This window comes from Leptonychotes weddellii, chromosome 4 (assembly GCF_054177405.1).
Source record: "Leptonychotes weddellii isolate Sample4059 chromosome 4, ASM5417740v2, whole genome shotgun sequence".
NCBI classification, from domain to species: domain Eukaryota; kingdom Metazoa; phylum Chordata; class Mammalia; order Carnivora; family Phocidae; genus Leptonychotes; species Leptonychotes weddellii.
Genome location: NC_138372.1, coordinates 170,545,000 through 170,567,298, shown reverse-complemented (window position 1 = coordinate 170,567,298; position 22,299 = coordinate 170,545,000). Strand labels below are relative to the sequence as shown.

At 62.8% G+C, this 22,299-nt stretch overlaps 4 protein-coding genes across 18 annotated transcripts in view; 3 read left to right on the top strand and 1 right to left on the bottom strand.

Annotated features, from left to right (window-relative positions):
• TONSL (tonsoku like, DNA repair protein) overlaps positions 1-8,412 on the top strand; it is a 13,221-nt gene extending 4,809 nt beyond the window's left edge. For 3 of the 4 annotated variants that reach the window (XM_081816712.1, XM_081816714.1, XM_081816715.1), the window contains 15 exons: positions 832-914; positions 1,016-1,105; positions 1,400-1,472; positions 1,549-1,712; positions 1,801-1,924; positions 2,067-2,791; positions 2,887-2,963; positions 3,365-3,518; positions 3,604-3,682; positions 4,217-4,518; positions 4,683-4,854; positions 5,557-5,732; positions 6,233-6,306; positions 6,782-6,915; positions 7,968-8,412. In XM_081816712.1, coding sequence (XP_081672838.1) covers positions 832-914; positions 1,016-1,105; positions 1,400-1,472; positions 1,549-1,712; positions 1,801-1,924; positions 2,067-2,791; positions 2,887-2,963; positions 3,365-3,518; positions 3,604-3,682; positions 4,217-4,518; positions 4,683-4,854; positions 5,557-5,732; positions 6,233-6,306; positions 6,782-6,915; positions 7,968-8,269 — 2,729 coding nt within the window. In that variant the 3' untranslated portion in view covers positions 8,270-8,412. Of the gene's footprint in view, positions 1-831; positions 915-1,015; positions 1,106-1,399; positions 1,473-1,548; positions 1,713-1,800; positions 1,925-2,066; positions 2,792-2,886; positions 2,964-3,364; positions 3,519-3,603; positions 3,683-4,216; positions 4,519-4,682; positions 4,855-5,556; positions 5,733-6,232; positions 6,307-6,781; positions 6,916-7,905 lie in introns of all 4 variants that reach the window. The other variant, XM_081816713.1, reaches the window with a different exon arrangement.
• Positions 3,810-22,299, bottom strand: part of ADCK5 (aarF domain containing kinase 5) — a 51,219-nt gene continuing 32,729 nt past the window's right edge. For all 10 annotated transcript variants that reach the window (XM_081816716.1, XM_081816721.1, XM_081816723.1 and 7 more), the window contains one exon: positions 3,810-4,077. In XM_081816716.1, the coding sequence (XP_081672842.1) occupies positions 3,825-4,077 (253 nt within the window). In that variant the 3' untranslated portion in view covers positions 3,810-3,824. The remainder of the gene's footprint in view (positions 4,078-22,299) is intronic.
• VPS28 (VPS28 subunit of ESCRT-I) lies at positions 8,451-14,008 on the top strand. Of its 3 annotated transcripts, XM_006746293.2 has the most exons (10): positions 8,451-8,578; positions 11,038-11,104; positions 11,695-11,723; positions 11,825-11,862; positions 12,095-12,184; positions 12,531-12,636; positions 12,740-12,841; positions 13,349-13,402; positions 13,510-13,601; positions 13,690-14,008. In XM_006746293.2, the coding sequence occupies exons 2-10, from the start codon at positions 11,068-11,070 to the stop codon at positions 13,805-13,807; spliced, it is 666 nt and encodes a 221-aa protein (XP_006746356.1). In that variant the 5' UTR covers positions 8,451-8,578; positions 11,038-11,067; the 3' UTR covers positions 13,808-14,008. The 3 variants fall into 3 exon arrangements, with proteins under 3 accessions (XP_006746356.1, XP_081672854.1, XP_081672855.1); XM_081816728.1 differs by lacking the exon at positions 8,451-8,578 and having other exon boundaries at positions 11,017-11,104; XM_081816729.1 differs by lacking the exons at positions 8,451-8,578; positions 11,038-11,104; positions 11,695-11,723 and having other exon boundaries at positions 11,849-12,003.
• The window catches only part of SLC39A4 (solute carrier family 39 member 4), a 7,276-nt gene continuing 2,970 nt past the window's right edge, over positions 17,994-22,299 (top strand). Inside the window, exons 1-11 of the mRNA XM_081816806.1 lie at positions 17,994-18,466; positions 18,951-19,235; positions 19,680-19,875; positions 19,992-20,143; positions 20,233-20,404; positions 20,758-20,930; positions 21,109-21,246; positions 21,319-21,426; positions 21,620-21,674; positions 21,814-21,966; positions 22,082-22,288. Of these exons, the coding sequence (XP_081672932.1) occupies positions 18,275-18,466; positions 18,951-19,235; positions 19,680-19,875; positions 19,992-20,143; positions 20,233-20,404; positions 20,758-20,930; positions 21,109-21,246; positions 21,319-21,426; positions 21,620-21,674; positions 21,814-21,966; positions 22,082-22,288 (1,831 nt within the window). The 5' untranslated portion in view covers positions 17,994-18,274. The remainder of the gene's footprint in view (positions 18,467-18,950; positions 19,236-19,679; positions 19,876-19,991; positions 20,144-20,232; positions 20,405-20,757; positions 20,931-21,108; positions 21,247-21,318; positions 21,427-21,619; positions 21,675-21,813; positions 21,967-22,081; positions 22,289-22,299) is intronic.

Here is a 22,299-nt window from a genome sequence, read left to right as displayed (position 1 = left end):
CACGCACAGGCTTCGTGGTCCGCCCTGTGTAAGGTGGATGCGAGGGGTAGGCTTGAGCGGGCTGGGGCTGGGACCCTAGGGGCAGAGGCAGGCCAGGTGGTGGTGCAGGCAGGCAGCTGGCTTCTGGCTGAGAGGTGGGGGGTGGAAACCTGTCCTTGAGGCCAGGAGGAATCATTTCAGTTTTGAACTCGGGCGGCTTCCAGAACCTCTCTGGGAGAAGCCAAGGGCTGTGGGCAGTCTGTGCCATACCTGAGAGGGGGTTAGGCTGGGTGTCACCGGTGAGCAGGTGTAGGGAGCCACGGGAGAGTCAGGACCAAAGCAGGAGCTTCAGGTGACACCACTCAACAGGCGCTCGCAGTAAGAGGAGTTCACGAAGGAGAAGAAGGTTCTAACAAGGACCAGAGGCACAGGAGAGAGGACTGGGGTCAGGCAATGAGTGAGCTGGAGGCAGGTGCAGATGGGAAGGCCGGGGACGTACAGGTGGAAGGCACCTGGGCTCACAGGATGAACTGTTTGTAACGTGACCATGACTTAGTCCGACAAAGATGCTTCCCACGAGGGGAACAGACGTCCGGGGTGGGAAGATCCAGAGCAGGGTCTAAGCATGGGGTGAGAGGTCAGCGCTTGATGGACAGGGGTCAGGTGGGCAGAAAGGTCAGGTGCATCCCCCGAGGGCAAAGGGACTGCGGGCAGGGACAACCACAGGCAGGGCAGGGAGTGGGATGGCAGTTGGCACCGGACCTCCATCCTCCAGGTCTGGAAGGTCGGGGACCCTGGGGGCAGGGGGCACCGGGGCTTGGCTTACCTGGAGTGGGCTCGGCTCTGTTCCAGAGGGTGATGCTGAGGCCTGGTCCCAGCAGCTGGAGGAGGATGAGGAGCTGCAGGGCTGCCTAGGCCAGCAGAGGGTAAACAAGGTGAGGACGGTGTGGGGGCATTGTGTGGGCCCCCCCATGCTTGCTGGGACTGCCTGGTCCCTTCGCATCTCTGCTCACTGTCCTGGGGCAACTATCCACAGTGGAACCGGCGCAATGACGTTGGGGAGACCCTGCTGCACCGAGCTTGCATCGAGGGCCGTCTGGGTCGTGTCCGGGACCTCGTAAGACAGGTGGGCCTGCCGTCTCATTCTAGGTACCCTGTGGGCCATAGCGGGGACTTTGTCCTGGGGTATGTGGTCCCCCACAAGGGGGTAGCACAGGGCATGGGGGCTGGAGGGTGCACCAGCCCTGCACAAGCCCCTACGGGGGCCTCCCTGAGATGATGCGTCTCGTGTGCCGACCATCTCTCTCTCTGCTGGGACCTGGGCCTGTGGGCCCATTCTGGGCTTTGAGACCCAGGCCCTAGTCCTCCTGGAGCCTCAGCCCCGCGGTGAGGCTGGGCTCTTTCTCGTCCTTGGTCGCAGGGCCACCCTCTGAACCCTCGGGACTACTGTGGCTGGACGCCTCTGCACGAGGCCTGCAACTATGGGCATCTGGGTGAGTACGGGGCCGGGCCACGCCAAGGAGAGGGCCGACAAGGGCTGGGAGCTAGTCTGTGTCCCCTGGCCCTCAGACATTGTGCGCTTCCTGCTGGACCACGGGGCTGCTGTTGATGACCCGGGTGGCCAGGGCTGTGAGGGCATCACTCCCCTGCACGACGCCCTCCACTGCGGTCACTTTGAGGTAGCTGAACTGCTCATTGAACGGGGAGCGTCTGTCACGCTCCGGACCATGAAGGTGAGTGGGGGGGCAAGGGCCAGGCGGGCTCAGGCTGTGGCGGGGGGGGCGGTGCCCTGCCGGCCGCACTCAGCTGGTGGCCACACAGGGCCACAGCCCGCTGGAGACGCTGCAGCAGTGGGTGAAGCTGTACGGCAAGGATCTGGACAGCGAGACCCGAGAGAAGGCTGGCGCCATGGAGAGGCTGCTCAGGGCGGCCTCCTCAGGCCAAGGCAAGTGGAGGCCTCTTCTGCTCCTGGGGGCGCCTGTCCCTGGCCTGAGAGTGCCCTAGGCCCTGCTTCTCGGGGGCATTTTAGCATGGGTGGCTGGGACAGTGCTGGGCACTGCGTCATGCTAGATTCCGTCTCTCCACAGCCCCCCACAGCTCCCTGGCCTCCCACACCCTTCCACGCGACCATCTATTCGACCCTGAGATCTCTCCTCCCTCGAGCCCCTGCCCAGGACCCCCAGAGACCTCTCAGGCCTGTGCCGGCGTCTCCCCAGGGCAGGCGGTTCCAGCTGCGGCCAGGCCTCGGAGGACCAGACACAAGCTGGCCAGCAGCAGCAGCTCAGAGGGTGAGGACTACCCGGGCCCCCCCCGGCCCGCCCACAAGAGGCCCCGGCATCGTGTCCCCGCACAACAGGCCAAAGCCGGGGTGCCTGGCTCCACCAGCAACAGGGAGGCGGCCATCCGAGGTGTGGGTGGGGCCCAGATCAGCCGTCCTGGGCCCGGCCTGCCCTGGGGCTCGAGTGAGCCCCCCCTGCACCGAGCTGCGCTTATCCCCGAGGAGGAGTGTCTGGTTGGGGACTGGCTGGAGGACGACTCCCCATTGACCCACAGCCGCCAGGATGGCTATCTGCCCCACCCCCAGGGCAGTGGGGAGAGCACCGGTCACGGTGGCTCGGGGTCAGGCAGCAGCAGGAGCCCCGGCCGGCTCCGGGCCCGGACCAGGCAGAGCCGGCTGCCCCGTCTCAGGAGTTGGAATGCACAGGGCAGGGCAGGGGGAGACAGCAGCTCAGCCACAGACCCTCCAAGGAGCCCTGACATCTCCAGGGCCTCGGGGCCCAGTGGGGACAGCCCAGCGGCAGGCCAGCCCTCGGTGGGTGCACCCCTCAGGTGGGAGCAGTGGGGTGGTGAGGGCAGATGACTGCGTTTTCTGACTCAGCCTGTCGCCCCCCTGCCCTCACCCACCAGGGTCCGTCTTTGCCCCCTCCCATCCGGGTGCGAGTGAGAGTGCAAGATAGTCTCTTCCTCATTCCTGTCCCACACAGGTAAGCAGCACCTGCCCTCCAAGTCCCCGTTCCCCTTGTGCCCCTGGGAGAACCCTCGAGTTTGCGTATCAGTTGGCATGGGTAACAAGGACTCACGCGGACTGGATGTGTCACCGCTGCTGGCTGGGGGAGGTCAGAGAGCAGGGTAAGGGTGCCCTGCATACGCATAGGCAGGGCCCTGGAGGGGTTAGGTCGGGCCCTGTGGGCCCTAGGAAAAGCCTAGAAGAGCTGCAAGTATGTCAGGCTGCTGGGGGCGCAGGCATGTCCTGAGCAGGGGCAGGAGGAGGGGAGGCGCCAGATAAAGGATCCGTAGACCCAGAGCAGGGACGGCAGGAGGAGGGCGGCCTTTCTTCAGCGTGGGTGGGGTCCTGGCCAGCTCTGCTTGCCCTCTGCCCCTGCAGCAGGGAGACCCACTCTGTGGCCTGGCTAGCTGAGCAGGCTGCCGAGCGCTACTGTCAGGCCTGTGGGCTGTTGCCGAGGCTCGTCTTGCGAAAGGAGGGGGCCTTGCTGGCCCCACAGGACCCCATTCCCGATGTGCTGCAGAGCAACGAGGAGGTGAGCGGCAGGAGCCTGGGCCCCACGCACAGAGAGTGCCCCAGCACTGGGTGCCCCTGGGCTGCTTACTGGTGGTGCTTTGCAGGTGTTGGCTGAAGTCACTTCGTGGGACCTGCCCCCACTGACTGACCGCTACCGCAGGGCCTGCCAGAGCCTGGAGCAAGGTAGGGGCCCAAGAGAGCTCGAAGTGGCCTGGGCAGAGGAGCATGTTCCTGTGCCACTCTCGGGTCTGGGGCCTCACGTCCCCGAGCCCCAGGTAGCCAGTGAGACATGCTCCCTTTGCAGCTGGCCTCAGGTTTTCCTCCTCTACCCGGTGCCCACACATGTGGGTGGCAGGTGGGGGAAGATTGGTCCTGTTGGTGGTGGGACAGCGTAATCACCAGAGCACCGGAGGCTAGGCCTGGGGTGGCTTTCCAGAGAAGCCTGACGTGGGCACTGTGGGATGTGGGGGTGGCTGGCAGAGGTTTGGGCCCTGCCCAGGAGGGCCTGACAAGGCAGAGAGTGGTCATCCCCACCCACCAGCCATGCCTTGGGCCTCCCACAATGCTGGGTCTCCAGGCTTGTGGGAGTGGGCTCTGCAGCACCTCTCGTGGGTGTCCCAGGGCTCAGGAGTGAGGGGGGCATGTTTGGTGGGACCCCCAGGATTCAAAGGGCAGAACAGCAGGTTCTGGCTCTGGTGACACCCATCCCCCCTCCAGAGGAGCACCAGCAGGTGCTGCGGGCCATGGACTGCCAGGGCTCTGGCCCCTCGTTCAGTGCCTGCTCCCTGGCCCTGCGCCAGACCCAGCTCACCCCACTGCTGCGGGCCCTCAAGCTGCACGAAGCACTCCAGGAGCTGCACCTGGCAGGGAACCGGCTGGGGGACGGATGTGCTGCTGAGCTGCTGGCCGCTCTGGGCACCATGCCCAGCCTGATCCTCCTAGATCTCTCTTCTAATCACCTGGGCCCCGAAGGCCTACGCCAGCTTGCCACAGGCCTCCAGGGGCAGACCATCTTGCAGGTAGAAGAAGCATGGGGAGCAGCAGGCCGGCCCTAGGGCGGCATCAGAACATTTACATTTGGCCCATCATTGGGTGGGAAGGTGCAGTTGGGAGTGCTGGCCACTGCCCAGCTCTGGGACGGCAAGGAGACCAGATCTTCCAGAGGGGCCCGTGTCTTCCACAGAACTTGCAGGAGCTGGACTTAAGCATGAACCCCCTCGGGGATGGCTGTGGCCAGGCCCTGGCATTCATCCTGCAGGCCTGCCCCTCACTCAGTACCTTGCATCTCCAAGCCTGTGGCTTTGGCCCCAGCTTCTTCCTGAGCCACCAGGCAGCCCTAGGTAGTGCCTTCCAAGGTGAGCTGACGGACATATCCACATCCTAGCCCCCAGGGTTCCAGTTGTCAGAAGGGCACATCCAGGGGCACAGAGAGCCTTGTGCCAGAGGGGTCCCCGGGGCACCAGGCCTGCTGTCTAGGAGCACGTTGCTGGACGTGCTGGGCCTGCCTGGGCTCAGGGGCATTCCCCTAGGACGTGCCGTGGGCCACCGTCGCAGTACTCCTGTTCTCACCAGCTCTGAGTGTTCTGTTTGCCTTAGATGATTCCACCATAGACACACCGAGGCTGCAGAGAACCTCAGCCCCAGTACTGAGAAACTGGGAACTGGGAGTCCTCCAGGGGGGCTTTCTGCAGAGGTGGTGGGCCAGGAAGTGGAGCTCAGGGATGTGAGCGCACAGTGGGGGAGAAGCTGGGGTTGGGCAGCAGATGGTATTCCCCACCCCCCACCCCATCGTGCACAGACATCCCGGCCCAGGGCTTGTCTCAGGTGCGGAGAGGCAGGTGGCCCAGGGATGGTGGGGAGTAGTTGGGCTCAGAAGTCTGGCCCTGCCCCCTCCTCGCCTGGGACACTCTGGGCAGGAGCTACGCCAGTTCCGCGTGCACAAAATCTCAGGGATGATAGCTTCCCCAGGGGGGTTGTGAGGGTGTTCGGCCTAGGACTGCAGCTGGGCTGAGGTGGTGGTCATGTGTGGCTGACAGAGGTTCTGGTCCCCTGTACAGATGCCAGGCACCTGAAGACACTGTCCCTGTCCTACAACAGCCTGGGCACCGCTGCCCTGGCCCACGCCCTACAGAACCTGCCTGCCCACACCCTCCAGCGCCTGGAGCTTAGCTCCGTGGCAGCCAGCAAGAGTGACTTGGGCCTCATGGAGCCTGTGGTCAGATACCTGACCAAGGTATGTCTGTGGTTGAGGGGGGTTGCCAAAGCAAAGCAACCCCGGGCCATCCAGCCTCCAGTCCCACAGCTGACACCAGGCAGGGGTGGGAGTGGCCTAGGAAGGGGGTTGCACATTCAGAAAGAACGGCTGTGGAAGAGCTGCCTGCCGCAAGCTGTGAATTCCTGGCCAGCAGCAAAGGTGCCCGGGACCCAGGGCAGCATCCAAGGTCTTGCCAGGGCTCCCAGGGCTCTCTCCCTTGGCTCTTCCATGTGGGGCTGGTCCCTGTGATTTTCACGTGCCAAGTGTGACTTATACCTGGAAGGGGAGGTGTTTCCTTTTGATCTGCAAATTGAAGGGATACTGCTCCCCTCTGGTGCATTGGGGGTCAGGCAGACTTTGCCCTCTTGTTCCCAAGGATGAAGGAAGGTATCTGACCTGGGTATGGGGCCTCTGCTGGGAGGCAGGGAGGGCAGGCACCCCACTCAACCCAGGCCCCCTTGGGCCTCTGCTCTGTCTAGGAAGGCTGTGCTCTAGCTCACTTGAGCTTGTCTGCAAACCACCTGGGTGACAAGGCAGTGAGAGACCTGAGCAGGTAATCCATTCCTACGCCATTCTGAAGGGGGTCTGGTCTCAAGGCTCAGCACCCTGGGGGAGCTAGGTCAGGCAGGAGTACCAGCTTCTCCCCCAAGTGTGTCCCAGGACCTAGCTCCTTCCAGCTTCAACCCTGCCTCCTTCTGTCCTTCTTCCCACACGCCTGAGGCTCCTGGGAGCCTTTCCCATCACCCTTTGTGCAACAGCCCATACAAGGGCCACTCATGATCCTCCAGCCTCAGCTGGCTCTTGGGAGTGTTGGGCACTCAAGCCAGGCAGGCATCCCAGGCCTGGGCCTTGGCAGTGTCCAGCTAGCCCTGGGGAAGTACTTGTACCTATGTCCCGGGGCGGGGGGGGGGGGTTGCTGTGGGGCCTGGCCTATGGCTCCCAGAGCTGTGGTTTGTCTGGGGCAGCTCTCTCTAGTGTTGGGGGCCTCCCTCCCTGGAGGCTGATCACTTCTTCCCCTGTTACTTCAGATGCCTTCCTTATTGCCCCTCACTCACTTCACTGGACCTGTCTGCCAACCCTGAGATTAGCTGTGTTGGCCTGGAGGAGCTTCTGTCTGCCCTCCAGATGCGGCCCCAAGGCCTCAGCTTCCTTGGCCTGTCAGGTGAGCTTGGGTACCTGCCTGAGGCCCAGGTGCCTCCTTTGTATGGGCTGTCACTGCCACCAGCCAGATGGCAAGGGTGGGCTGGGTCCCCTGAGGTTGACACAGTGGGGGACAGTGACCAATGTGACTGGAAGGGGTGTGAGCCCAGCTCCTAAAACAGTGGGGCAGGAGGAACATGGGATCTCTGCTTTTAACCTGTTCAGCCTGACCCTGAGACCATAGTGGCTGGGGATCCCCTTTCACGAGGATTTCCTAATTACCGTTGGCGAGAGGAGGGAGTTCAAGGTCAGGATGCCAAAAGCTTGCCACCAAGGGCTCTACCTCCCAGCCTGTGGTGTCTTAGCTTGGTCCCATCTGGCCACACCCAGGCACAGTACCCTACCAAAGCGGTCTTGAGGATGACCCCAGGAGACACTGATTCGGTGAACTGGCCACCCAGTAGCCTGGCACATCCAGCTCGGGCCTGGGGCAGGGGAGTACCAGGCTTTGCCCTCCAGGAGGACAAGGACTGGGAGTGGGTGTGCACACAGGGAACCCCTGGGTTCTTCCTGCTCCTCACCCCCCACCCGTGAAGGCAGGCTGGTGGGGGACCTGCACACAGCTGCGTCTGTCCCCATCCCCTCCCCTGGCTCCCTGGAGCTCAGACCGGGACCGCTCAGTGCCCTCTTGAGACCCGCAGGCACCCCTACTCTGTCCATTCTGTGGATGGAGAGGCCCAGGCACTGTCCTACAGAGTGGCACGGAGGGCGCTGCAGCGTGTTTTGGCCAGTGTCCGTCCTGCCGCCCGCCGGCTCCGACGGGGGCCCACCGACCCCTTCTGGAGCGTCTGTGGGCCTCGCGGGGCTTCGGCCACGCACCGCGCTGTGGCCCTCGGGGCCCCCGAGGACGTGCGGCTCTTCCCGAGGGCCGCACCGGCGCAGAGCTCGGGCACGGGCGTGGGAGCCCCGGAGGCTTCCAGCCGCTGAGGCCCGCTCCCGCCTCCCTCCGCAGGCTGCGCGGTGCAGGGCCCCCTGCGCCTGGGCCTCTGGGACCGGATCGCGGCGCTCGTGCAGGAGCTACAGCTGTGCAGCAGGCGCCTCTGCCCCGAGGACCGGGCGGCCCTGCGCCGGCTGCTGTCCAGCCGGCCGGGCCCCGGCGCCTGCACCCTGGACCGAGGGCCCAAGCTCTTCTTCAGGCGCCTGTGAGCGGCCGGCGCTGCCCGGGCCCCCGCCCCCCCCCGCCTCAAATAAATGGACGCTGCTACCGCCGCCGCCGCTGCTGCCTGAAGGGTGGGTGGGAGGCGGGAAACGGGGGGTCGCCTTGCTGTGGGGAAGCTGAGCGCGCACGGGAATGGAGGCCACTTCCGGTCACTTAGCGGCCCCGTGGAAGAAGGCCACGCCTTCCCCGTCGGAGTCTCTTCCCGCCTCGCGGGCTGTCCCCCCGGCGCCGCTCGGGGGGCGGGGCCGCGGGCGGGGCCCGGCCCTTTCCGGCGCGCGCAGGCGTGGACGTCCGGCGGCCGTCGATTGGGGGAGAGGCGGGCTCAGACGCAGACCTTGGGGATCGAGCGCAGATTGCGGGAGCGGGGCGTGTGTGCGCAGGCGCAGAACGTGAAGGGGCGCGCCGAGCGGTCGATCCGGAGCGCCGCAGCGCGGCGCCGTCTCCCAGACCGGCCGAGCCAGCCCAGGTACCCTGGGTCGGTGGGGGTGGGGCGGGGGCCGAGAAAGGGCCGGCCGAGCCAAACGGGGAGAGGCGACGCTGGGTTCGGTCCGCGGGCGTCCTCGCGCCGCATAGGGCCTTTCTGTGCATTCCTCATGTGGGGGTACTCTCCGGCGTCCGGGTCCCGCGCAGGACGGGCTCCCGGGGTGTGCCGCATTCGGGGCGCCTCCTTGCCCGCTTGGGCCTGCGGCATCTACACGATCAAACGTGGGCGTTGTCGAGAAACTCACTTTTCGGGTCAGAGTCCGGCTTGTGACATGCAGCCAGGGGACACTGGTTTTCGCGACCTAGTGGGATCCCCCGTACAACTACGAGCGCTTGCTCCGCGCCTCCGCTCTTTTCAGGCCGGTCCTGGAAGCCCGGGGAGGGTGGCCGAACAGCCTACCTGCCGCCACCCAGTGGGCTCTCTTCCCTCATCTGCCTTCCCGGACAGCATCCCGCCCTCTCGGAGACGCGCTCCTTAGCTTGGACCGCATTGCCCTTTCCCAGCCTCTGCTCCCTGGGTATCCTAGGGCTCCCGCCTGGACTGTTTTTTCTCATCGTTCCCCTATTAACCGTCCCGTGTGTGACCCGCCCAGCCCCAGTGTCATGGCTCAGCCCTGCTAGCCTGGGTCTCTCTAACTTCAGCTGCCCCTGCACACCTCCCTGGACGTCTGTGGAGCCTCTCCCACCCCACGCATCAGCACCAGCGCGCGCTGTCTTACTAGCCTGCTCCTCTTCCCTCTTCTCCAGCTCAGGCCCCCTTACTGGTCATTGGCCCAGACACAGGGGTATTGTTCTTGATTCCTTTTTATTTTTTTAAAAATTTTAAAGATTTTATTTATTTGACAGAGAGAGACACAGCGAGAGAGGGAACACAAGCAGGGGGAGTGGGAGAGGGAGAAGCAGGCTTCCTGCCGAGCAGGGAGCCCGATGTGGCCCATCTCAGGATCCCAGGATCATGACCTGAGCCGAAGGGAGACGCCCAACAACTGAGCCACCCAGGCGCCCCTTGATTCCTTTTTAATTAATGTCCCGTTTCAAATACTTAAGTGGGTCTGGTGGTTTCATGTCCAAAGCATGTCTGGAACTGGCTCCAGCCAGTGCATCAGCTTCCTGAGTGGGCAAGACCCTCCCAGGGGCCTCATGCCTTCTGTTCTTTCTCAGCCCACTGCCTGGCTGGGAGCCTCAGGAGCTTGTCTTTAGCCATCAGTAGTTTCTGCTGTATTACTATAAAACTTCCTCTCCTGACCTGTACGGGCTGTGTCCTTTGATCCAGTCTCTCCACCTTCGTTCAGAAAACCCTCTCCCCCACTTGTCTGTTCCTCTCCCTGCGTTTCTCTGTAAAGGCCTTGAGTTATGTGTGCTTTTCTCTCTGCCCAAGTGCTCCTCCCCAGCTCTTCTGATAGCTGCCACCTTCTCACCTTTCTCCTGGCTCACAGCGCCTTCAGGGAGCCCTGACCCCTCACTGCCGCTGCTCTGTTCTCCTGAGATGCCCGGCGGGACCCACTTCCTCCTGACAGTCTCTAGGGCGGAGCTGCACATACTGCCCTGTGTGTTCATCACTAGCATGCAGGCCAGCCAGGTCTGAGGACCAGGAGGGGGCCCTGCACGACCAGCCAAGAGGGTCCTTGCCTTCACATGGGTTAGGAAATCAAACGAGCCAGGAGGAAGTGAGAGCAGAGTTTATTGAATAGCATAAGTAATAGAATATAGCAGATGGAGCATCTAGGAAACTCAGGAAAGAAAAGTGAGTCTCTCCTTTGCTTGGGGTCTGGGGTTTTTATCGAGGATTGGGGTCTGGTGTATGTGTCCTCTCAGGTATCCAGGAACTGGTCAGAACAAAGAGAGGTGTTCTCCATAAATGAATTATACCCTGGAACCAGGGGGTCTTGGCATCAAAATGTCTAGAGTCACTGGTCTGAGATATGCACAGGACAGCCTCACCCAGCCACTCCTTAGAATTATCTACTGTGCTGGAAGACTGCAAAGAAATCAATAATTCCTTGACCTTTACAATGAGGACATACGTTATTTGTACTATAAGGTATGTGCAAGGTGCGGGTGCAGATCCTAGCAAGAATAGAGCAGGACTGGGCACCTGGGTGGCTTAGTCAGTTAAGCATCTGCCTTTGGCTCAGGTCATGATCTTGGGGCCCTGGGATCGAGCTCCACATTGGGCTCCCTGCTCAGCAGGGTGTCTGCTTCTCTCTCACTCTCTGCCTTGCTCATGCTCTCTCACTCTCCCTCTCTCTCAAATAAATAAAATCTTAAAAAAAAAAAAAAAGAGTAGAGCAGGAAAAGGAGCAGAAAAGCAGTTCTTCATGGAATTCTTCTGTTTCCCTATCTCAAGTATTTCTCATCTGACTGCTGAGGGCAGGGAAACTCTTCATGAGGCCCAGGAGTGTTAAGGGTCACCTTTGAGCTCGCGCTGGCTCTACTCCTTAGGTCTTTGCTGTGGCCACCTGAGCCTGCAGGATGTTTCACGGGATCCCAGCCACTCCGGGCATGGGAGGTGAGTGTGGCCCAAGGTGGGCCCAGGGACCCAAAGGGCCAAGCTTTCAGCCCCTGCTGCAGAGGCCAGGAGTTGTGGGGAAGTCTGTAAGTGTCTCCCCCGTGCAGCCTCAGTGGGCAGCTGGGGTCTGGTGCATTTCATCACCAGGGGACCCAGAGAGGACCTCCAGGTGGGGCCAGCTGGGCACAGAGATAACAACTTTAGCGTGGTTGGAATCTCAGGGGGTCCTGGGCATCCTGGAGTCAAGCCAGGGAAAGGTCACAAAGCATGTGACAGATGTCACCTGTGCCCGAAGCAAGGTGTGGTCACCCTGCTGTAGAGTGAGATAGCTGAGGAGCAGCCGTGGAATGGGGGAGCCAGGTGTGGCCTCCCGGCCTCAGAGGCTTATCTTCTGCTTGGGTCCCCCACCCACAAATTGGTGGGGTGCCGAGATTAGAACCCCATCCTCCAGCTCCCTCTGGGCTCTTTGGGATGTTTCACAGGGTGAGGCCTTGGGTGGGCTGCTGAAATGGGGCTGGGGCCGGGGCCAGTGGACAAGCCCCCTGGGGTCGCTGTTGTGGCCAGCCTGCTAGCTCTCTGCTCTGTTGCAGCACCTGGAAACAAGCCCGAGCTCTATGAGGTGAGTGGCGGACGCCCACCTGGCCAGCACTGGCCGATAGCAAACCCTGTGTGAGCCCCACCCTGCTCCTGCTGGCTGACACACTGCCCTGTCTCCAACAGGAAGTGAAGCTGTACAAGAATGCCCGGGAGCGGGAGAAGTAAGTCCAGCCCCCAACACACACGCCGTGCCCACCAGCCCCCCCTGAGTAGCTTCCCCCAGCCGCTAAACCACCCCCACACTGAGGTCAGGAGGACATGGGGTCAGGCCGGGGAAACAGTTCCCAAGGAGCCTCTGCCAGGCAGGTCAAAGATAGCCTCACCCTGGGACAGCGGGCACCGTGGGCTTCGGGGGCCCTCACAGCCGTGGCCTGATGGACTCACTACCCTCAGGTATGACAACATGGCGGAGCTGTTTGCAGTTGTGAAGACAATGCAGGCTCTGGAGAAGGCGTATATCAAGGACTGCGTCAGCCCCAACGAGTGAGCCCTCCGTCCTTGCACCAGTCACAAGCACCAGTCCTTGGAGGCTTGTTTCTGCCCTCCAGGGCCCGGGCGCTCAGTAGGAAGCAAGAGCAGGGGTCTGGGGCCTGGGGACTCACATGGTTCGACAACGTCAGTGTGGCAGCCGTATTTTGGCCACCCCTCTCCCTTCTGCTTGCTCTCCTCCCAAGCTCTTACCGAGACCCCTGGGGGAGCCTCAGCCTTCAGTGGCCCATCTCTGGTCTGCCGCTCGGCCCTCCAGGAGGCTGCCTGTGTCTGGGTGGGCCGTGGGAGAGCAGATCTGTGGACGGGGCTGGCCTGGTGCGCAGGGCATCCCTCTCTCTAGGTACACTGCAGCCTGTTCCCGGCTCCTGGTCCAGTACAAAGCCGCCTTCCGGCAGGTTCAGGGCGCAGAAATCAGCTCCATTGATGAATTCTGCCGCAAGTTCCGTGTGAGTGAGCAGGCTGAGGGAGCAGGAGGTGGGCGGGGTGGGTGCTGTAGCGAAGGGGCCAGGCCTGTGAGGCCCAGTACCCACGGCATCTCCGCCCCCTCAGCTGGACTGCCCACTCGCCATGGAGAGGATCAAGGAGGACCGACCTATCACCATTAAGGATGACAAGGGCAACCTGAACCGCTGCATTGCCGACGTAGTCTCGGTGTGCCCCACAGCCTCCGGGCACCCGCGGGGGGTTGGTGGCCAGGAGGGCCCATGCCCCCTGCTGTGGCCACACGCGTACACAGAAGCCTGGGGCTCCCAGAGCCGCACAGCACTCAGACCCATCGGGCAGGGGTCTCCGTAGCTGGGAATGAAGGGGGTGGGCAGGCCCTTCTCCCAGGGCAGCATCCAGGAGAGGCTCCCGTGCCCACACAGCCCCAGGAGGCAGAGCCAAAAAGCAGGACACCAGCAGCCTCCCTGCGGGCCGGGGGGCATGTGGAGGACCTCACAGGCTGCGGGGACGGGTGCAGCAGGGACCCAAGTGACCAGACCGCTGAGGAGAGAGGCTGAGGAGGGAGGCAATGGGTTCTTGAGGCCAGATGGGGACTGGGTGGGGGCTGGCCTGGACCTGGGCCTGCAGAGGAACCAGGCTTGTGGGCTGCGAGGGTACCCCACCCTTGGCCCCTGGGCTGTGTCTGTGGCACCTCACACACACACTCGTCCCCAGCTCTTCATCACAGTGATGGACAAACTGCGCCTGGAGATCCGTGCCATGGATGAGGTGTGGCTCCTGGTGGGGACAGAGGGATGGAAGGGTGGCTCGGAGGTGGGAGCAGCAATAGAGAGGGGAGGTCTCCTGGCGTAGGAAGCCCAGCATCCTGTCCACAGATCCAGCCTGACCTGCGGGAGCTGATGGAGACGATGCACCGCATGAGTCACCTGCCGCCTGACTTCGAGGGCCGCCAGACTGTCAGCCAGTGGTGAGTATCCCTGCCCTGATCCTTCACTCCCCTGTCAAGGACCTAGAAGCCCTTCCCCTGTGCACACCTCAGCACCGTGCTCCCACAGGCTGCAGACCCTGAGCGGCATGTCGGCCTCTGATGAGCTGGATGACTCCCAGGTGCGCCAGATGCTCTTTGACCTGGAGTCGGCCTACAACGCCTTCAACCGCTTCCTGCATGCCTGAGGCCTCCCTGTCCCGGGTGTCTGGGGAGGAGGGCTCTCAGGCGGGCCCAGGAGAAGGCTGCAGGTGCGCTGCATGCCTGACCCCTGGACGGTCTGCGTGTGTCCCGCCGTCCATAGCAGCTCCGTGTGTGTCTGTCCATGGTGTCTCAACCCTGGAGCCTCCTCCCTGCCCTCCCCGGAATAAAGACACTTTCTGACCCCCCCTGCTGCTGTGGGCTGCTTTCTCCCAGCTAGGCCTGCCCTGCCTGTTTGCCTTCCTTCTGGGCCTCGGGTGGGATCCTGCCTCACCGGAGCACACAGGCCCTGAACGCGCAGCCCATTCATCAGGGTCTGAGCACCAGTTTAGGGCCAGCAGCCTCCCTGGTGGGCACTGAAGCCTTCACCTGGGCCAGGTAAGGCTTGAATCTGACCACAGAGGAAGCTGCCTATCACATCCACCTCCCCACCCCTCGTCTGAGAACTCTAGGCACCTAGGGGCCCAGCTGGCTGGATAGGGAGGCTGCTCTGCTGCCCCACCTCCCTCTCCCTGCCCTGGGGGCACCACAGGCCAGCGCAGGGCCTGGTCCTCCTGGTGGCTCACCAGGGCCCCAGTAGACAACAGATGGGGGAGGCAGTTCGTCCTGCCCGCGGAAGAGGGTGTCCCTCCCTCGGGAGCAAGGCCGTGCTGGTTCCCCAGGAGCCCTTGGGCCAGTCTTGCCCAGGGGCTGGCGGGGGGAAGTGCAGTCTGCAGGTGAGGACATGGGTGTTCCAAGGCCAAAGCTGGTTATCTGCTCTGCAGGCAGCTGCCGCCCGCAGCGTCACATCAGTCCGCGTCCTCATGGGCGGGCAGCAGCAAACTGCAAGACCAAGGCTCTGGGTTCTGAAATGCGTGTTTCACGTCTTAGCAGCCATGGCATGGGATGAGGAACCTGCTAGAGCTCCGTCGGAGCGTTTCTTTTCCTAGTAGCGTTGCTAGATGTCTGTGACATTGTAGTATTTCAGGTGGTGGTAAGGTTGGAGGCTGCTAGTGGGGAGGTGCTGTTTCACATGGGGTGGTCAAGGACAGCAGATCAGGCAAGGAAGAGAGGAGTGGGGAGGCCTTGGGTTTGTCCCTGGAGCCCCGGATGCCAGCAGGGGCCTCAGAGCAGAGGTGTGCACATCCCTTGGGTCTTACGAGGGAAAGACAGCAGAGACAGGCGACTGGTGGGGGTGGGGGGCAGGGTCAGCGACAGGCGGAGAGGGGCCCTGGGGTTCTGGGTGTGGACTGTTGTGAGGGGCATGTTGCATCCACGGTGTTTGCCCCTGGGCTGAATGCACTGGGCCGGGAATACCCGGCCTAGCACCAGAACAGCCCGCTGGGGGAGGTCCTGTTGACATGTGGACACCTGCAGGGAACAGGCTCTGTGAGGGAGTGGCCAGAGTTGTTTGCATAGGCCTGGTCTGACTTGGGCCAGCTGGTCAAGGGGAGTTGTCAGGTGGGTGGCTGGACATCAGAGGCGGGAGTTCCGGAGGGAAGACAAACGCTTGGTGTCTCCAGGGCAAAAAACCGCCATCGTAGGTTCCAGGAATTCTAGCCAAGAGGCCCAAGGACCGGCACCATCACACTTGCAGGTTGGGAATAGAAAGACCAGCAAAGGAGCCAAAGAAGGGGTGGGTAAGGCCCAGGAAACCCAGAGAGACCCTAGACAATGGAGGAGCAAGGGGGTCCAGGGCCAGCTGAGATGAGGAAGAGCTCCACCGAGTCTGGCCTGTGGAGCTCTCGGGGACCTTGACCAGATTGGAGGCAAGGAGGGGAGGCTTCAGGGGAGCCTAGAAGAGACTGCCAGTACTAGATACCCCAAATCCTGCTGTCAGTGGCAGCTGAAGGGGCAGGGAGGGTTCTTTTGGTCTATTTTTTTTTTATTGTAATAAAATGTAACATGAAATTTGCTATCTTAAACACTTTTTTTGAAGATTTTGTTTTTAAGTCATGTCTACGCCTAATGTGGAGCTTGAACTCACAACCCTGAGATCAAGAGCTGCAGGCCCACCAACAGAGCCAGCCAAGAGCCCCAACTGTTTTAACCATTTTTTTTTTTTAAAGATTTTATTTATTTATTTGACAGAGAGAGACACAGCGAGAGAGGGAACGCAAGCAGGGGGAGTGGGAGAGGGAGAAGCAGGCTCCCCACAGAGCAGGGAGCCCGATGCAGCCCATCTCAGGATCCCAGGACCATGACCCGAGCCTAAGGCAGACGCTTAACGACTGAGCCACCCAGGCGCCCTGTTTTAACCATTTTAAAGCTCAGCAGCATTAAGTACATTCACAATGTCACGTGGCCACCATCACATCCAACTCCAGAGCTCTTTCCGTTCTCCCAAACGGAAACTGTCCCCAGTAAACACTGACTCCCCATTCTCCCTCCCCCAGCCCCTGGCAACCATCATCCTACTTTCTGCCCCTAGGTTTTGACTAGGTGCCTCATATGAGTGGAATCATACAGGATTTGTCTTTTTTGTGGTTGGCATATTTCTCAATGTTGTGCATGTATCAAAATTTCCTTCCTTTTTTTAAGTGCCATGCCTAACGTGGAACTTGAATTCATGACTCTGAGATCAAGAATTACAGGCTCTACCAACTGAGCCAGCCAGGCATCCAGAAATTTCCTTCCTTTTTAAGGCTGAATAATACCCCATTGTATGCAGAGACCACATTTTGTTTATCCATCCATCCTTCGGTGGACACCTGGGGTATTCCTGTGTTGTAGAGGTTGTGAATAATGCTGCCGTGGATGAGGCTGTGTGTGGAGACAGGAGTGACTGCAGTGTGGCTGGGTGATGGGACAATGCAGGAGGGGCCGAGGGACACAGGAGACAGTGCACCACCACGTAGGACGCAGTCAGGTGTCAGGGAGCTGGTGACACGCTCTCGGGGGGGGACAGGAAGCAAAGGAATGGGGGCCAGCATTGCGGTTACTGAGGTCAAAGGGACTGCCGAGGGGAGTGCAAGCAGCATGCTAGGCCCTCAAGGGCTCAGGCAGGTCTGCCAGTCGGCCCAGGGACCCAGGAAGGCCAGGCTGGATGGCTGGTCTGAGACCTTTGCCCAGAAGCTAACAGGCTGGGCAGTGGGTGGCCTGAGCCAGCAGCGAGGTCCAGACTCAGCTCCAGGCAGCCCAGCGGTCCCTGTGCGGTGGGGTAGGAAAGAGGCCAGTTTGGGCCTCTAGTCTTCAGAACTGTGCCCAAAACTCTCCAGCTTCCCTCCTTGTTGACTCAGAGCTCCAAGAATCCTCTAAATCCCTGGCAGGCTGTTCCTATCTCCTCTGGCCCAGGTCCCTCTTAGGACCCAGGGACATCAGAGCGCTGCGCAGTCCAGCTGTGGCACCCTCTAGCATGTGTGTGGGTGAGGTGACCTCAGACACAGGACGCTGTGCTCAGCATGATGCCCTGCCCTGGGCACCACAGGACTCTGGGGACAGAGTCCTCAGGTCTAGGCTCCCAGCGGCCCTGGAGCTTCTCTCCCACCCCAACCACACCTCACAGGGCTCAGGGTCAGTGTTCGGCTGCACCAGGTGGGGAAGGGGACGCCCACATACTCCCTCCAGGAGGGGTCGGCCCTCCCCCCCCAACTGCCAACTAGGCAGAGATAAGCCAAGGGGTTCAAAGGCCAGAGAGGGAGTCAACAGGGAGGGGCAGGGGCAGAACTGGGAGTCACAGCCCTCCCTCAAGATTCTGGGTCTAAAGCTTGGGCTCCTGCCCAGATAGCCTGAGAGACCCTTGCCCAGTGGAAGCAAGCAGAAGGCCCAGGTTCCCCGTTTGTCATGGGGCTTTGGCCATTTCCTCAGGAATTTTCCCTGGGGGGTTTGGGAAGGGGAGCGTGACTCAGCCAGCACCTTTTCAGTTCCCTCAGAATCCAATCCCCAATATGGGACACCACAGCCCGGGCCTGGGAGGAGAGGGCCCCACCTCCCCACCCCCAACTGGAGCCTCAAAGGCTAGGGGTGGGGTGCAGGTGTCTAAGCTGCCTGAGCCAAGGAAGCCAAGCAGGGAAGGGGCTGGGAGGGGAGTGGGACAGGGGCGTGTTCGGGGCCTATCAGGCGGAATGTTGGGGATGGGGCCTTGTGGGGCTGGAGTGGTATCCCTGCACGTCTGCCCCAGGGCCCCCTTGTTGGCAGCAGCCCCTAGAGAGACGGTCGCCCCTCGGGAGTGGAGAAGGCGGCCCCGCCCCACAGCTCTAGGGAGCCACAGGCGAGCTAGCAGATGCCCAGGCTGCCCTTCCAGGAGAAGGGGCCCAGTCCTCGCCCCCCACAGGCAACGGCTCCAACCACGGGGAGGATCTGCTGCTGGAATGGTTAACCCGAGGCGCCTCGGGCAGCCAATCACAGAGCCCTGCAGGAAATACCTGGGAGAGGTCCTCTTTGTGCGGGCGGGTCAGAGCCCAGCCCCAGTCTGGCCCTAGGCTGCCGAGCGGCCTCCCCAGGGCACAGAGTGCGCGCGGTGAGGGGGGCTCAGCATGCCGGTCCTGGTCCGACTCACGCTGGGGCTGCTGCCGGCTTTGCTGCTGGTGACCGCGATGGCAGCTCAGCCTCCCCATCTGCTGACCTTGCTGTCCTCAGGCCAGGGTGCTCTGGACCGTGTGGCACTGGGCAGCCTGTTAAATACACTGGCGGACCGTGTGCACTGCGCCAACGGGCCGTGTGGAAAGGTAACTGCCCCACCCGGTGGGTCCCCCAGCCTGGGCCCGCTCCACCCCAGGGCTGGAAGCAAAGCGCCCTGGGCAAACTCCAGGAGGCGGGTCAAGGTGAGGCTGGGTGGCCAAGCACCCAGGCCCTGCCTGCGGGCCTGAGCCCACCCTCCTCCGCTCGGAATTCAGGCAGGCCTGCGCTCCCAGGGCTGGGGGCTGTGCTGGGCACGTACAGCTCCAGGATCTCAGGGCAGCCCCCTCCCCCGGCAGCCCCCAGGCCATCAGACTGGCAGTGGTTCCAGGAAGAAGCCACCCTGGGATAGAGGGACCACTGCCCGGAGCTCTCTGTGTGCATGTGTAATGGGGGGGGGGCATGTGAGAGAGCGATGATGCAGGGGTGGGTGAGAGGGGGGAGGGCAAGACCGGTGTGTGTGGACCCCAGAGGGAAGCAGGCAGCTTCCTGACCGCAGGTCCCTGGCTCCTGCCCACCTGTCTCTGCCCACAGTGCCCATCTGTGGATGATGCCCTGGCCCTGGGCAGGCCCGAGAAGCCAGGGCTCCCTGGGGGGCGAGCCCTAGAGCACAGATACATCGCCCGCCTCAGTGCTGCTGCTGCCCTCTACCTCAGCGACCCCAAGGGCACCTGCACAGACATCCGGGCTGGCCGCTGGGCCACTCGTGCTGACCATCTCTTGACCCTGCTGGAGGGCCCCAAGGCCCTGACACCAGGCTTGAGCACGCTGCTGCAAAGGATTCAGGCCCAGGCTGCGGGCTGGCCTGCTGCCCAGGAGGTGAGGGGCTGGGTAGGCTGGCCAGAAGGGCCTAAGGGGATCAGTGGGGAAGGGAGACCACTTAGTGGACTGGGACTGGTTGTAGTGGGCAGGACATCCCTTGAAGCCTCCTGGGGTACCTGGGGGAGTCTGGGGATATACTTGGGAAGCTCGGCTAGGCTAACGGATCACAAATGGATGTCCACCACCACTCAGGGCAGGGACTTGGGAGCGGGGGGCTCATCAGACAGGGGCTGAGAAGAATCCTGGGACCACAGGGTGGGATCAGGCCCAGGTCTTAGGGCTGGCAGAGGTAGGTGGTGGTGTTCTGGGAAGGCTGGTCTGCGGCCAGGTTGGGGCAGGTCTTGGGGTCAGTGGCACTCAGGGGACACCAGGGGTGAGGGCAGAGCTGGAGACCAGGAAGGCCACACTGCAGGCAAGGCTGAGCCCTGGCTCCTCCCCCAGGCCTGTGTGGACCTGCCTCAGCTGCTGGAGGAGGCAGAAGGGGCAGGAGCTCCCAGCAGCCCTGGCCCGGTACTGGCCGCCCTGTTGGACCATGTCAGCAGCGGGTCCTGTTTCCGTGCCCTGCCGACCCCCCAGTACTTTGTAGACTTTGTGTTCCGGAAGCACAGCGGCGAGACTCCCAACATCACATTGGCTGGTGAGGCCTCGGCTGGGCCAGAGAGCAGGCAGTGCCCTGAGTCCCCAGCCTCCATGTCCCTGGGGAAGGCAGGCCTGGAGCCCCTACAGACTTTGTGATTCTGTCCTCCCCGCCAGAGCTGGAGGCCTTGATGCAGCGCCTGGGGATAGGCAGAGTGGCTGAGACACACAGTGACCACAGTGACCACGGTCATCTGAGAAACAGGGCCAACCACCAGGGCCCTGTGCCCCTTGCCACCCCGAACAGCAGCTCCAGCCTGTGGGACACAGTGAGCAGCCCCTGCACCATGGTCCTGGGGAGAGGTGGGGTCCCATGGATCTGCTCAGGTCCCTGAACCCCTGTGCTACCACCCCCCAGGTATGCCTGAGTGCCGGGGAAGTGATGGCCGCGTATGGGCTGTCTGAGCAGGCCGGGGTGACTCCAGAGTCCTGGGCTCAACTGAGCCCTGCCCTGCTCCAGCAGCAACTGAGTGGGGCCTGCAGCCCCCGGCCCAGGCCCCCCACGCAGGACCAGCTCAGCCAGGCGGAGAGTGAGTGCCTGCCTCCCCAGTAGTGCCTGCCTAGCTGTGCCCATGGGTGCGGTGGCACCTCATAGGGAGGAGAGAGTGGCCACAGGGCCAGGGCAGGGGTGGGGAAAGCTGGGCCAGGGCTGGCAAGGGAGAGCGGCATGGGAGTAGAGGTGGGAGGGCCCAGGTGGGAAGGGAATGGAGCTTCAAGGGTTAGCATCAGCAGAGGTCTGGCCCGAACCTGGCCACCTGCATCCCTGGGGAGCTTCTGCTCACTCCCGGACCCCCCTGGACTCCCTCCCCTGGGAGGCAGGGGTCGGGGACTGAGGTTGAGAGAGAGGCTCTCAGCTCAGCTCGTCACCTGGCTTCCTCCCCAGGGTATCTCTACGGCTCGCTAGCCACGCTGCTCATCTGTCTCTGTGCGATTTTCGGCCTCCTGCTTCTGGGCTGTGCCAGCTACAGCGCTGCCTCCCACTACATCATCCAGACCTTCCTGAGCATGGCCGTGGGCGCACTCACGGGTGATGCTATCCTACACTTGACACCCAAAGTCAGCCTCAGCCTTCCCCTCCCTCCCCAACCAGGAGCTCCCTGCCCAGTCCTTCCAGGCCCTTCCTCCTGGAGCCCCTCCTGTCCCCCTAACGTCTCTTCCTGGCCCCGGGGGGGTGGGGAATGAGAGGGTGGGAGGAGGCCTTAAGGCACCCTTTTCAGCCCCCTTCTCCCCCCAGGTGCTGCAGCTGCACACCCACAGCGGGGAGGGCCTTGGCCCACAGGCCACCTGGCGCCTTGTGGCCATGTTGGGTGGCCTCTACACCTTCTTCCTGTTTGAGAACATCTTTAATCTCTTGCTGCCCCTGGACCCGGAGGTCAGGTGGGGGCTGGATGTGGTGGGTGGATGGGGCAGAGGCGTGGCGGGCCCTGAGCCACTATCCCCACAGGACTCAAAGGAGGGGCCCTGCAGCCACAGCCATGGGATGTCCCTGCAGTTGGCGCCCAGTGAGCTGCGGCCACCTAAGCAGCCCCGCGAAGGCTCGCGCACAGACCTGGTGAGCTGGCCCTTCCTCAACGTCCCCATCCCACATGGACCTCCCCCCACCCAACCCAAGGACCCCTTCCTGCCCCCTGCCCCCACCCCAGGGCTTTTGTCCCTGGCCTCTGATGCTGGTCAGGGGACCCAGTTCCTCCTCGCCCTCCTCACCTCCCTGCCCAGGGGCTCATCCACGTGGACCCCCTCTCCAGGTGGCGGAGGAGAGCCCAGAGCTGCTGAGCTCGGAGCCCCGGAGACTGAGCCGAGGTGAGCCCTGAGGGAAGCCCCAGAAAAATTAGGGGCCACGGATTAGGTGCGGAGCGCCAGCGCGGGCCAGGGGCAGGGGGCCAGGGGCGCCTAGGTGGGGGATAAGGCCGGCGCCGACCCACGTCCACCGCGCCCGCAGAGCTGAGGCTGCTGCCCTACGTGATCACGCTGGGTGACGCCCTGCACAACTTCGCCGACGGGCTGGCCGTGGGCGCCGCCTTCGTGTCCTCCTGGAAGACCGGGCTGGCCACCTCGCTGGCCGTGTTCTGCCACGAGGTGCCGCACGAGCTAGGTGAGCTGCGCGGGCTACGGCCCGACGCAGGGGCTGCCGGGGCGGGGGCGGGGCCTGCCCGGGTGTGGGCGGGGCGCTCAGCCTGACCCCGCCCCGCCCGCCCCACCCGCGCCAGGGGATTTCGCGGCCCTGCTGCACGCGGGGCTGTCGGTGCGCCGGGCGTTGCTGCTCAACTTGGCCTCCGCGCTGACGGCCTTCGTCGGCCTCTACGTGGCGCTCGCTGTCGACGTCGGTGAGGACAGCGAGGCCTGGATCCTGGCGGTGGCCACCGGCCTCTTCCTCTACGTGGCGCTCTGCGACATGGTCAGGGCGGAGGGCAGGAGTCGGCTGCCC

Excerpts from the sequence above, each read along its gene's own strand:
- VPS28 (XM_006746293.2), top strand. The coding sequence starts at position 11,068 with ATGTTTCACGGGATCCCAGCCACTCCGGGCATGGGAG. Across the intron at positions 11,105-11,694 it reads AGCCACTCCGGGCATGGGAG|CACCTGGAAACAAGCCCGAG; the intron begins GTGAGTGTGGCC and ends GCTCTGTTGCAG. Across the intron at positions 13,602-13,689 it reads CGCCAGACTGTCAGCCAGTG|GCTGCAGACCCTGAGCGGCA; the intron begins GTGAGTATCCCT and ends GTGCTCCCACAG.